We start from the raw sequence: 13,391 nt of genomic DNA on the forward strand, positions 1-13,391 counted from the left end.
CCGGGACTTGAACCCGGGATCTCCTGCTTACATGGCAGACGCTTTGTCCATCTGAGCCACTGAGGCCACAGATGAATAGCGCGACTGCAGGGATTATCCCTTGCACGCTTCCCGTGAGACGCACATTCCCAACTGTCCACAATCAACATATGTAATGTTCTCAGTAGATATTTGCCCATCCAGTTCGGGCAACCTGTACGCATTCGGACAGACGAAGATCAATGGCCGGGTAGCCTTTAACTATATATGGAGAGAGTAACTGTTCTCGAAAGAACAGGTACCATTGATGACTGTGCAGCTTCTATAGAACAAATGATAATTAATTGAAACCGTCAGCTATCAACAGGTGTTGTTGATATACCTCGATGGGGACAGCTGAAAATGTGTGCCACGATCGGGACTCGAACCCGGGATCTCCTGCTTACATGGCATATGCTCTATCCATCTGAGCCACCGAGGACACAGACGAATAGCGCGACTGCAGGGACTTATCCCTTGCACGCTTCCCGTGGGACGCACATTCCCAACTGTCCCCGGAGATCCCGGGTCAGAGTTCCAGTCGGGGCACACATTTTCAGCTGTCCCCATCGAGATATATCAACAACACCTGTCAGCAGCTGAGGGTTTCAATTAATTATCATTTGTTCTATAGAAGCTGCACGGTCATCAGTGGTATCTGTTCTTTCGAGAACAGTTACTATCTTCATATACATTCTGGACAGTTTGAGCGACTGATTTGGCCACTCAGATCTCTGGACACGAATCCTATCAAAAATCAAAATCTATGGGACACAATCGAAGGGTCAGTTTGCGCACAAAATCCAACACCAGCAACATTTTGGCGTTTATAGACGGCTATAGGGATAGCATGGCTCAATATTTCTGCATGAGACTTTGAAAGACTTCGTGAGTCCATGCCATGGTGAGTTGCTCCATCACGCCGGGCAAAAGGAGGACCGACATGATATACACTACTGTCCATTAAAATTGCTACACCACGAAGATGACGTGCTACAGACGCGAAATTTAACCGACAGGAAGAAGATGCTGTGATATGCAAATGATTAGCTTTTCAGAGCATTCACACAAGGCTGGCGCCAGTGGCGACACCTACAACGTGCTGACATGAGGGAAGTTTCCAACCGATTTCTCATACACAAACAGCAGTCGACCAGCGTTGCCTGGTGAAACGTTGTTGTGATGTCTCGTGTAAGGAGGAGAAATGCGTACCATCACGTTTCCGACTTTGATAAAGGTCGGAATGCAGCCTATCGCGATTGTGGTTTGTGGTATCTCGACATTGCTGGTCGCGTTGGTCGAGATCCAATGACTGTTAGCAGAATAAGGAATCGGTGGGTTCAGGAGGGTAATACGGAACGCCGTGCTGGATCCCAACGGCGTCGTATCACTAGCAGTCGAGGTGACAGGCATCTTATCCGCATGGCTGTAACGGATCGTGCAGCCACGTCTCGATCCCTGAGTCAACGGATGGGGACGTTTGCAAGACAACAACCATCTGCACGACCAGTTCGACGACGTTTGCAGCAGCATGGACTATCATCTCAGAGACCATGGCTGCGGTTACCCTTGACGCTGCATCACAGACAGGAACGCCTGCGATGGTGTACTCAACGACGAACCAGGGTGCACGAATGGCAACACGCCATTTTTTCGGATGAATGCAGGTTCTGTTTACAGCATCATGATGATCGCATCCGTGTTTGGCGACATTGCGGTGAACGCACATTGGAAGCGTGTATTCGTCATCGCCATACTGGCGTATCAGCTGGCGTGATGGTATGGGGTGGCATTGGTTACACATCTCGGTCACCTCTTGTTCGCATTGACGGCACTCTGAGCAGTGGACGTTACATTTCAGATGTGTTACGACCCGTGGCTGTACCCTTCATTCGATCCCTGCGAAACTCTACATTTCAGCAGGATAATGCACGACCGCATGTTGCAGGTCCTGTACGGGCCTTTCTGGATACAGAAAATGTTCAACTGCTGCCCTGGCCAGCACGTTCTACAGATCTCTCATCAATTGAAAACGTTTGGTCAATGATGGGTGAGCCACTGGCTCGTCACAATACTCCAGTCACTACTCTTGATGAACTGTGGTATCGTGTTGAAGCTGCATGAGCAGCTGTACCTGTACACGCCATCCAAGCTCTGTTTGACTCAATGCCCAGGCGTATGAAGACCGTTATTACGGCCAGAGGTGGTTGTTCTGGGTACTGATTTCTCAGGATCTATGTGCCCAAATTGCGTGAAAATATAATCACATGTCAGTTGTAGTATAATATATTTGTCCAATGAATACCAGCTTACTATCTGCATTTCTTCTTGGTGTAGCAATTTTAATGGCCAGTAGTGTAAAAGGCATCCCATCACTTTTGCCACCTCAGTGTAATGGATGCACGTTCACTAAGTGCTTACACACGTCAATTTGAGGACTTCCTAAATATGACTGATAGTTCAATTAACTATATCTATAGCCTAGATGTTGATTTATGAAGCTTTATGAGAGCGATTTGTAAAAATGGCACACGATAAATGAATAAATCTGATCCACCTCGCAATGATTTGTGTGTGTGTGTGTGTGTGTGTGTGTGTGTGCTTGCTTACGGGCGTGCTGTTGGTGGCAGGGACCTGGAGACGCTGGACATGTCGCACAACGTGCTGGAGGAGCTGCCGGAGGCGGTGGCGCGGCTCCCGTCGCTGCGCGCCCTCGACGCCAGCCACAACCGGCTGGTGGCGCTGCCCGCGCAGGGGCTCACCGCAGCAGGGCTGCCCGCGCTCACCGAACTCAGCCTCGCGCGCAACAGGTAGGCCTGCCAACCTACCCGTCTACCTCTCCACTAGCGATGGCCGGCATCTAACGTAAGTACCACAGTCTAACATAACAGTCGCGACACTCACTGCTGTAAAAGCTGTTACTGTTTGACAGATGGGGCGACACTAGCGCTCCAAGCGGCGAGTAAGATGAATGTCAGACGCGTCGTAAGCATAATGCTTGTTTTGAATCAATTTCCTACGTAATTTACGAAATATTTGAGTTATTTTCTTGCCTCCAAGGGTTTGTGTAGTATCAGAAGGCATATATGTGTCTAAAAATGATTCTAAAATAAGCGCGAAGTATGGACAAAAACCATTAATCGAGTGGCAAACTGTAACACATTCGTGAAGAAACACTTGTGACGTTGGCAGGCCCCTACAACCGCACGAGTGGTCGACTGTGAAGAGCGGACAAATTGAATAGCTGGGCGGCGGCCATTAGAGTGGTAAACTGACGCGCGGGGTTCGAATGTTTATACATCGCATTTGGTTATAAAATACCTTCCCTTGAGTTAAGTCACAAACATAATGCCTCATTTAAATACGTTACTACAATATACTTTCTAATTTATAAACAAACAGCAACTAGTCACTGTTTATGAATTTATCTTACGTACTGCATGGAATCTGCCGTTGCTAAAAGTTATGTACTGGACCCCTAGCATTTTTCGTAGTTCATTTACGATAGATGCACGCAAAATGCATCAAAATACTCGAAGATTTGCCCACTATATTAATATATATTTTCTGACTCTACCTTGCATTAGATTTTATGACGAGAAGTGCGTTATATATGGCATAGTGCTTTGGCAACTCACAACCAAATTATCAAGTTTCAACCTAACCTAGACCATGAAAACACTACCGATCAGCCAAATTTCTTCAAAATGATCAGAACATATAAAAAGTTATTCTGTCGGTCGGAAATCTTGCCTCCTGACAGCGTGTAACCATTTTTGTAACAACTGTGGTTTTGAGAAAGGAAACCTGCAAATAGATGCACAGACATTATGCTAATACCGTGTTACAAAAACATTTATTAAGCAAGTGCACTGACATACAAAACAACTTAAAATGTCCACATACCTGTGAAATGTAATATTCGTTCCTTTCTCGAATTTATTTGTACAATTAATCGCTGCACAACTCTTCACCATTGTACTTCTTTTGATAGGAACGTACAAACAGTAGAATTACGAGTAACAAATACTGAATGTACGCCCCAACAAATATACAACGTTGAATCAGGGTCTTCATAAACAACAATACTACACAACACATCAGACTACAACCACTATAATGGCGACCAGCCGAGGCTCAAATTATCCCGCGACTGCAGCGCCATAAGTGAGTCTAGTTATTTTTTACAAGGTCTTTGGACGTTGGATAGAATTGCGACTTACCACGTTGATATCAAAATAATATAAACACACATATTCACACGTAAGAAGCACAGAGATGTACCTCTACATGCGAAAGCGATCGACAGCTCGTTTATCGTTCTGTAGGCCTACTCTGTTTGTCATTGACGCCTGTTGCAACAAGTGCGACCTTCATCTTTATATTATTCTAAGTGGGATAACAAACTGCCAAATAGTGGTAGAAATATGTTGAAAACTTTATAATGAGCTGATTGCATTACATTTCACGCAAAACCAAATATTTGAATAATTTTCAAACAATCTGTCAGTGAACACAGTGCTAGCAAAATAATGTCATCACACGAAGGGAACAAGGGAAATTAAGTGACTAACAACAGAAGTGAATGAAATACATACCTACAGACTTCAACATTCGTTTGTCCTTGTTCACTTGATCCTTCTGATACAGTTTCTGTCGCTGTCTGTAGGCACTTTCCTTTTCCTGTAATAGTTTTGCAGTAAGTCTAGCGATCTGAACATTTTGACACTTCACACGCTTTTGTAACACACTTAATCTAACCACTTCATCACCAAAGCAGGTCTGTGTTGACGATTCACACGAATCTGGCACTGATACATGGAGAGTTGAACTGGCTGCTTCTGTGTCATAGGACTGTTTTATAGTTTTAGATGGATTGTCGAATCTTTGTGGCAGTTTCCTCTTCACCGTCAGTATAGGTAGCTTATTTGGGATGTCAAACAGTGTGGGTACTGCATTCCACAAGATTTTATTATTGTCTGCGTTCATGGGCTGGTTTTATTTGAAATGTAGCGAACAAAACCTAATATTATTATACAAGTAAACTGGGTCTTTTTTCATAAGGTCTTCTCGTCTGCTATTAACTAGCCATTTTCTGCTCCTAAAACGAAACATTAATCATTAATACACATGTAGTTTGTAAGTGAATCCTGACGATACAGTGTAGTAACTCGATGTTATATACCTCTCAGGATCCTTAGGAAACCTAAAAAAAGACGGCTGTGGTGTCTTCTTCCTGTTGTTGCTGCAATTTATTGCGCTGCAAACGCTCCCGCTTGTAAAAACTATTGTAGAAATCAAAATAAACAACCACTATTCGCTTTCACGATCGCGCCGAACTCACAATTTAAGTTACTGGCCACATGGGGCGCTGCTGGCGCGGTAGGCGACAAAATCGAGGCGAAGTGTCGCGACTGTTATGTTAGACTGTGGTAAGTACTCAAGTGTCACTGACAGTGACGAGTGATCGGTTCAATCCGACAAGTCGAAACATGCCCTGAAATTTTGTATACAGGAGGAATACACCAGAGGAAACACAACGTCAAAATTTTAGCTACTAAGACGAACTGCAAGTATTTTTTTTTAAGAAATCCAGATAAATGTGAGTTGGATTCGCGCCCTGAGAGTTCTGTACAAACTTAATTATGAGCGCAGATACTTCACTCATCCCTGGAATCGAGGATCTCTGCTATTTTTTTGCCTGTTGTCGACATTAGGTCTCGTGGTAGCGCTCTCGCTTCCCGAGCACGGGATCCCGGGTTCGATTCCCAGCGGGATCAGGGATTTTCACTTGCCTCGAGACGACTGGGTGTTGTGTCGTCTTCATGATCATCATTCATCCCCATTACGCTCGGAGGAAGGCAATGGCAAACCACCTCCACTAGGATCTTGCCTAGTATGCCTGGTGCGGGCTTCCCGCGTCGTCCCCTACGCTCTGTCAAGGAGTATGGGACATCATCAACATCATCGACATCAGTCTAGCAAGACATGGGTTCCAGGAATTCCAACACTTTCGAGAATGACCAAAAAAACTTGTGTGATGTAATTACAAATAAACAATTTTGGGATTTTTTCCTTTACTTATACTGTAAAACGTAACTTAATTTCTTGTACTGTTTTTACTTAATAATGGGATTGTATTGTATTGTATGTTAACCGGGGACCTAGAAACGTCGGAGAGGCTCTGTCCCCGCCGCAGCCGCAGTGGTCCACAACCCCACGACGACTACCGCAGTCCACTTCACCCTCCCCCCCCCCCACCCCCCCCCCACCCCATGTTTGCATGGTAGAGTAATGGTAGTATACACGTACGTGGAGAACTTGTTCGCGCAGCAATCGCCGACATAGTGTAACTGAGGTGGAATAAGGGGAACCAGCCCGCATTCTCCGAGGTAGATGGAAAACCGCCTGAAAACCATCCACACACTGGCCGGTTCACCGTACCTCGACACAAGTCCGCCGGGTGGATTCGTGCCGGGGACCAGGCACTCCTTCCCGCGGGAAAGCCGTGCGTTAGGCCGCACGGCCAACCCATAGTTAAGCCCGGTCCACACGCAACGATCTGTCTGCGCAGACATCGGCGCAGATGTCTGTACATGCAAAAGATCGCTGCAAATGTGGTGTGTTCACACGACACAAACCCCAATCTACTACTCGCCCGCCATCTGTCGGTGTAGAAAAGAAATATCAGTGGCAAGCGACTACGCTCCCCGAAAACGTCAAAATTTAATTCAGTTATTTTGAAAAATAGAAATGGAGGAAGTTCTGTTGTGGTCTGTGTTCGCAACTTATGTTGCAAAAAACATTCAGACCAACCGCAGGAAACAGAGAAAGCGGTCAAAATGGTGCAGGCAGTGGCTGCTAAAGCGAAAGCAGTTTTGTCACGTAAATTTACTGCGAGAGTTGCAGGGCGAACCTGTTTTGTTTTACATAACCTCGTGTTCCATTTCCTCGCACATTGGCACTCCAATTTCATCTTCAATTGTACTCCTGCTTGGTCTTGGCGTTTCTTGATCACTAAGAAAGCCAAGTAGATCAAAATACCATAACGTTGGCTGGTATACTTGATCTACTCCTACACCAGATCTTCTAGATTTCTGAACTTTGGATAACTCTTTTCGGTAAACAGTTCGCTGACAGACTAATTTACTTGAGTTGCCTTCATGAACTCATCTTTCAGGAAAGCGTAAATAGCTTCACATGTGTTGGGTATTATTTCACTCAATGCTTGTTTCGATATTGTAGATGAAAATTCCAAATCATTGTAGCTCCTTCCTGTTTGCTAGGAATCTTAATGTTACTGCCAGGCGTTCATGAGGAGAAATTTCCCTTCTCATACAAGTATTTTTCTCATAATATGAGGGGTTACATGCTTTAAGAGATAATTATAAGTTTCGACATCCATCCGCAAATAATTTCGCCAGTTCGCAACGAAATTATTTTTTTATTACCGTTTCTCTGTTTGCCGAGGCGCCAACTGCCCGCAATTTTTCAATTAGAGCATTGTATGCTGCTGTCTTTTTGTCTCGGTCACTATATTCTTTACTTTTAATCTTCCACAAACATGGGTGGTTTCTGTATATTTCAATGAATTCACTTACAAACTCTCGAGAACACTGACGAATATCAGCCATTTTAATGCCCTGTGCACACAAATACAAACACTAGGCTGAGCAAACAGCTGTTTCGCGCCAGATTTGCGACGATCTCCTGTCCACACGCTCCAACTTGTCTGCGCAGATGTGGTTTGAACCGACAGATTTGAGAGGTTTCGCTCAAACCTCCAACTTCAACTTCCAGGTTTGCACACACCTCATGTTGGTGCAAATCTTCTGTTCACACGCAACGATCTGTCTGCGCAGATGTGATGTGCGCAGACATTTGCGCAGACAGATCGTTGCGTGTGGAAGGGCCTTATTACTCATGATCTGCCGCAGTCGTCGTCCTGAATCCATTAACAGTCACTGTAAATTTAACTATAACGTTAAATTAATACTTAATTTTGTATAATGTTTCGATACGTTTATTATACTTTCAAAAGAAAATCAAAGCATCATTACAGAATTAAACAATACTTACAACAGAAATGGAGCAGATACATGCTCACTGCTCAAAACCAAAACCAGACTGACTTCCTATGCCAATATGGCTACCCCTAGATATATATTCCAAACAATCCCGAACAATTCTCGGCATTGTTTAGAATCAGTTTTTGATTAACTAACAATTAAAATTAACATATAAAAACTGAAAATACATATATAAACGTATGTTTACTCCAGAACAGCAAGTACAGTTCTATGGTGGGTCGTATTTGTGATACTATCCGAGAATAATTTCTCGAATACGTAATCACAATAATGCATTTACATATCCCGTTAATTACTTGAGATTCCCTTCATGGAAAATGTTCCCTTCATTTACAGAGCTTCTATACTTTGAGGTAAATGAAATCAAACAGTTAGTTTTGCAGTTATAATTTTTTCTAGACAAGTTACATATTTTGTATGCATGTGTAATTCCGAATTCCTCTGGAGAATTTATGTTTTAAGTGGGTCTAAATGGGCTGTTCCGTTTCAACTGTGAAACCTGGGTTCTTGCCACAGTTCATGATTCTACGCCAACAAGAAGCACCCTTTAAGTTTTCAAGGGTGATTTTGAAAAGTGAAGAAACCGCACGACAGTAGCTTGATCTACAATCTTTTATTATGTACAAAAATGGCTCTGAGCACTATGGATCTTAACATCTGTGGTCATCAGTCCCCTAGAACTTAGAACTACTTAAACCTAACTAACCTAAGGACATTACAAACATCCATGCCCGGGGCAGGATTCGAACCTGCCACCGTAGCAGTCGCGCGGTTCCGGACTGAGCGCCTAGAACCGCTAGACCACCGCGGTCGGCTATTATGTACATGATCGGTTTCCGAATACTTTAAGTCCCGTCATCTGGTGTAAGAAAATAAAATCTGTTAATCATCTGAGGTCATCCTCACCCCAGTGTTGTCATGGAATCAAACAACTCACGGCTAATATTTATTATTAACATAGTTTTCGTGTTTGCGTTTCTGGTCGCTCAGCACGGAGGAACGGTTGTTACGGAATTTTTGTCCCTTTTACTCTTCCGATGCGGAACCTTTGGTTCCATGACAACAATCGGGTGAGCATAACCTCAGGTGATTAAGTGATTTTATTTTTTACATGAGATGGTGAATCTTTAAGTGTTCCGAAACCGCTGGTGTACGCAATAAAAGATCGTGGATCAAGCAACTGTCCTGCGGTTTCTTCATTTTTCAAAATGGACTTGTACGTTGCGCTGCCCCATAAGAACTCTTTGAAGAGTGAGTTTGCGAGTATCAAAATATGTGAGGCAAATGGCCATATCTTTTGTTTGCATTGACTAAGAAGCTTAAGTTTCTACAACGCTAAGGAGCCATAGACCTTAGTATGACATCAATTTCAACTTAATGTGTCCACCCGTTCCTGAGAAAAAGCGGTCTTAACACATGGATAGTCAGATTGTCGGATTACTGTCATCAAAAAATTTTTTTCGTGTGATATAATTAGAAATTAACACTTGCGGATTTTTTCCTTCGCTTTTACTGTGAAAGCTTGTTGCTTGCTAAATTTCACTATTCTACGTAAACGAGAACTGAACTCAAACGTTTCAGCTGATCTTCAGTGTGTTTTATCCAGTTCAGCTCCTAATCAATGCATACACCTAGAAATTTTGAATATTCTACCATAGCTACCGATTTCTGATCGAAGTCTATATTTATTAATGGTGTCATTCCATTTACTGTGTGGAACTGTATATACTGTGTTGTGTCAAAGTTTAATGAGATTGCGTATGATGCTTCAAAAAAGGAAATATGAAATTATTTCCAGATTGCTATACGGTACTGCGACCAAGAAACAGGACAACTTTTTTACGAGGACACTGACGAAACATCAACTTCTACAGTAGTTGCTTATGGTGTGGACAACTGTTTCGTCAAAGGGACTCTGAGCACTATGGGACTTAACAGCTATGCTCATCAGTCCCCTAGAACTACTTAAACCTAACTAACCTAAGGACATCACACAACACGCACTCATCACGAGGCAGAGAAAATCCCTGGCCCCGCCGGGAATCGAACCCGGGAACCCGGGCGCGGGAAGCGAGAACGCTACCGCACGACCACGAGCAGCGGACAACTGTTTCGTCAATTCCGGGAAAAACCAGTCTGTTTTCGTGATGAAAAAAATGTTTGAAGCACCATATGTTATTGTAGGGCATTGTCACAGGCAAATACTGCGAAACATGAACTAAAAATACTGTCATACATTGATGAATCGTTAGTGGTTAAAGTATTTAATGAGGTTTCTTCAAGCACTATGAAGTGAGTGAGCTGAAGAACTTTTTTGAGTTCCTACAGTCAGAGCATTCACACTGCTCCGGCATGTTCCTACACGCTTTTTGACTCTTTTTTTCTGCCATAGATAGATTGATCTAGAACGGGCCATTGTTGAAGTTATATTTTCTAAGGCAGGGTGGAGACAATACTGCCAAACTTATTTGGACAATCGTAGGCCATGAAGAAAACAGTGAAGTGGACGATGAAGTAACACTCCAGAGATTTACATTTATTTTGTCCACAATGTTATGCATTTATTTAGACAACTATAAAATATATGGAAAGTCATTATACAGGGTGTTACAAAAAGATACGGCCAAATTTTCAGGTAACATTCCTCACACACAAATAAAGAAAAGATGTTTTGTGGACATGTGTCCGGAAACTCTTAATTTTCAGATTAGAGCTCATTTTAATTTCGTCAGTATGTACTGTACTTCCTCGATTCACCGCCATGATTTCATACGGGATACTCTACCTGTGCTGCTAGAACATGTGCATTTACAAGTACGACACAACATGTGGTTCATGCACGATGGAGCTCCTGCACATTTCAGTCGAAGTGTTCGTACGCTTCTCAACAACAGATTCGGTGACCGATGGATTGGTAGAGGTGGACCAATTCCATGTCCTCCACGCTCTCCTGTCCTCAACCCTCTTGACTTTCATTTATGGGGGCATTTGAAAGCTCTTGTCTACGCAACCCCGGTACCAAATGTAGAGACTCTTCGTGCTCGTATCGTGGACGGCTGTGGCACAATACGCCATTTTCCAGGGCTGCATCAGCGCATCAGGGATTCCATGCAACGGAGGGTGGGTGCATGTATCCTCGCTAACGGAGGACATTTTGAACATTTCCTGTAACAAAGTGTTTGAAGTCACGCTGGTACGTTCTGTTGCTGTGTGTTTCCATTCCATGATTAATGTGATTTGAAGAGAAGTAATAAAATGAGCTCTAAAATGGAAAGTAAGCGTTTCCGGACACATGTCCACATAACATATTTTTCTTCTTTGTGTATGAGGAATGTTTCCTGAAAGTTTGGCCGTACCTTTTTGTAACACCCTGTATACAGATAACTGAAATGTGTTCTGTATTCCTGAAGTTGCATACAGAAATTCTTAATAGGCAAAGCAATAATTTCTTCGCATTTAACGTATTACAAGGGATGAAAAAATGTCCACAATATGGACAAGCAAAATTCGTCAGAGATGCCCAACGAGCCTATACTAGGATTCTGGAATATCTAGAAAAATGGTCTGGCGTCTGTGAAGAATCAATTTTCAAGCTTTGCTCTCAATTAAATCTTGAAGAGTCCCTTAAAATGGAGAACATAATGAAACTGACTTGCAGATTATTTCAACATACTTATAGAGGGAGATGACCTATTTTCTTAAATATGTGCACTGAATGACGTCTTGCCAATCATTAAGAACTTACCAGATTCAGTCATTTCAAACAAATGGGTGATATTTTTTTGAGAGACGCAAAGCATGTAATTGGCTGAAAGTTGTTCAACATGTGCTAACAATACCACCGTCCATTGCGTTTGAAGAGCGGATTTTCAGTGTGTTGCTAAATATCTGGAGCAATGAAAGAAACAGGCTGAAAGTGGAAATGGGAAAAACGGAACTATTTGTAAATTCTAACTGTCGTATGAAACGTGCTGAATTTGCTAAATTTGTCAAATCCGACAACGGGAAAGAACTTGTTAAAGGTGTGAAACTAGAAGGGAAGTATAACTTCAAAATATAACTAGCAAAGAAACTGGAGGCCCGCAGAAATGGCTGAATTTGCAGTACTACCAGTGAGTACAGTGTTAAATAAATGTATGCTTCCTGTTGTTGCAGATATAATGTATGTATTGCGTAATGTGTTGTGAATAAAAATAATAACAGTAATATAATAATAATAGTAATGCGTTTTTTAAGTTTTCCGGTTTCGGCTCCAGTTAAAGTTGACAACCGTGATCAAAATGAGTTTTCAGAAAGTTTAAGAAAGTGAAAAAACCTACCTGGTAGTAAACATCGCCATTTATTAATTTAATGTATATCGCATGCCTCAGGGCAAGTTTTGAAACAATAACATTAATAGAATAAAATTAAACAAATGACAAGGAGTTTGTTTACATGGGTACTAGTTATGTTTATTATGAATTTCGTCAACATCTACGCCCACAATGTTGAACACAAACCCGATAAAAAAACTGTCTTGAGAGTTTCTACAGCTTTTTGTATATTGGGTACTCGAGCTGTTTGATATCATTATAGGGTTACTTCAAAAGCTGATAGCACATCTACAAGATCTCTTGGTCTATACTTTTATCTACCATTTTCTCAAAATTTAGTTGTGTATCGAAATTAGGAAATGGGTCTTGCAGCTGAAGTAACAATGCGAAAGACAGTTGGTTATCGTCTTTAGCTTTGAATAGCCTTTAGTTTTTGGACAAATGACCATTCTAAGGAGTAATTTTAATAATCCTGGATGTCAGTTTCAATATTATACAAGAATGTGTCTGAAGGAAGATACGTGTCCACTTCGTAAACTCGTGATCTAATGTCCTGCAGAATTCAGCAGCCGGTTCAACCATTCAGTTGTGTTCCTTTGTTGGCCTTTGATTCTGGACTTATAGTCAAATAAAGTAGAATAGCCTGAGTTTCGAAAGCGTTACTCATTTTCTATTGCTGATTTATTTTTCCAACGGATGACAGCTCTTAAAAGAAATTTTAGAATAGCTGTTATTGTTTCGCCTCGAAGTTTGGGAAATATCCACTATAATTCTTCAGATGTCTTACGAGTGCGATTTGCCATTCATCTTCATTCGCATCTAAATGCTCAACTTCTCGTCGCCCAACAATACTGTGAATTGCAACATCAGATTTGAAAAACCTTTCCGCGCAATTACCTTCACCAACAAGAAGATCTTACATGTGCCCTTCCCGAAACCTTATCTGAGTGCGTCAGTCATTATTCCGTTT

The 13,391-nt window shown here is 42.3% G+C and overlaps 1 protein-coding gene across 1 annotated transcript in view; it reads left to right on the top strand.

Annotated features, from left to right (window-relative positions):
* LOC126456642 (protein artichoke) overlaps positions 1 to 13,391 on the top strand; it is a 368,100-nt gene that overhangs the window by 319,070 nt on the left and 35,639 nt on the right. Inside the window, exon 11 of the mRNA XM_050092386.1 lies at positions 2,649 to 2,828. Coding sequence (XP_049948343.1) covers positions 2,649 to 2,828 — 180 coding nt within the window. The remainder of the gene's footprint in view (positions 1 to 2,648; positions 2,829 to 13,391) is intronic.

This window comes from Schistocerca serialis, chromosome 2 (assembly GCF_023864345.2).
Source record: "Schistocerca serialis cubense isolate TAMUIC-IGC-003099 chromosome 2, iqSchSeri2.2, whole genome shotgun sequence".
NCBI lineage: Eukaryota > Metazoa > Arthropoda > Insecta > Orthoptera > Acrididae > Schistocerca > Schistocerca serialis.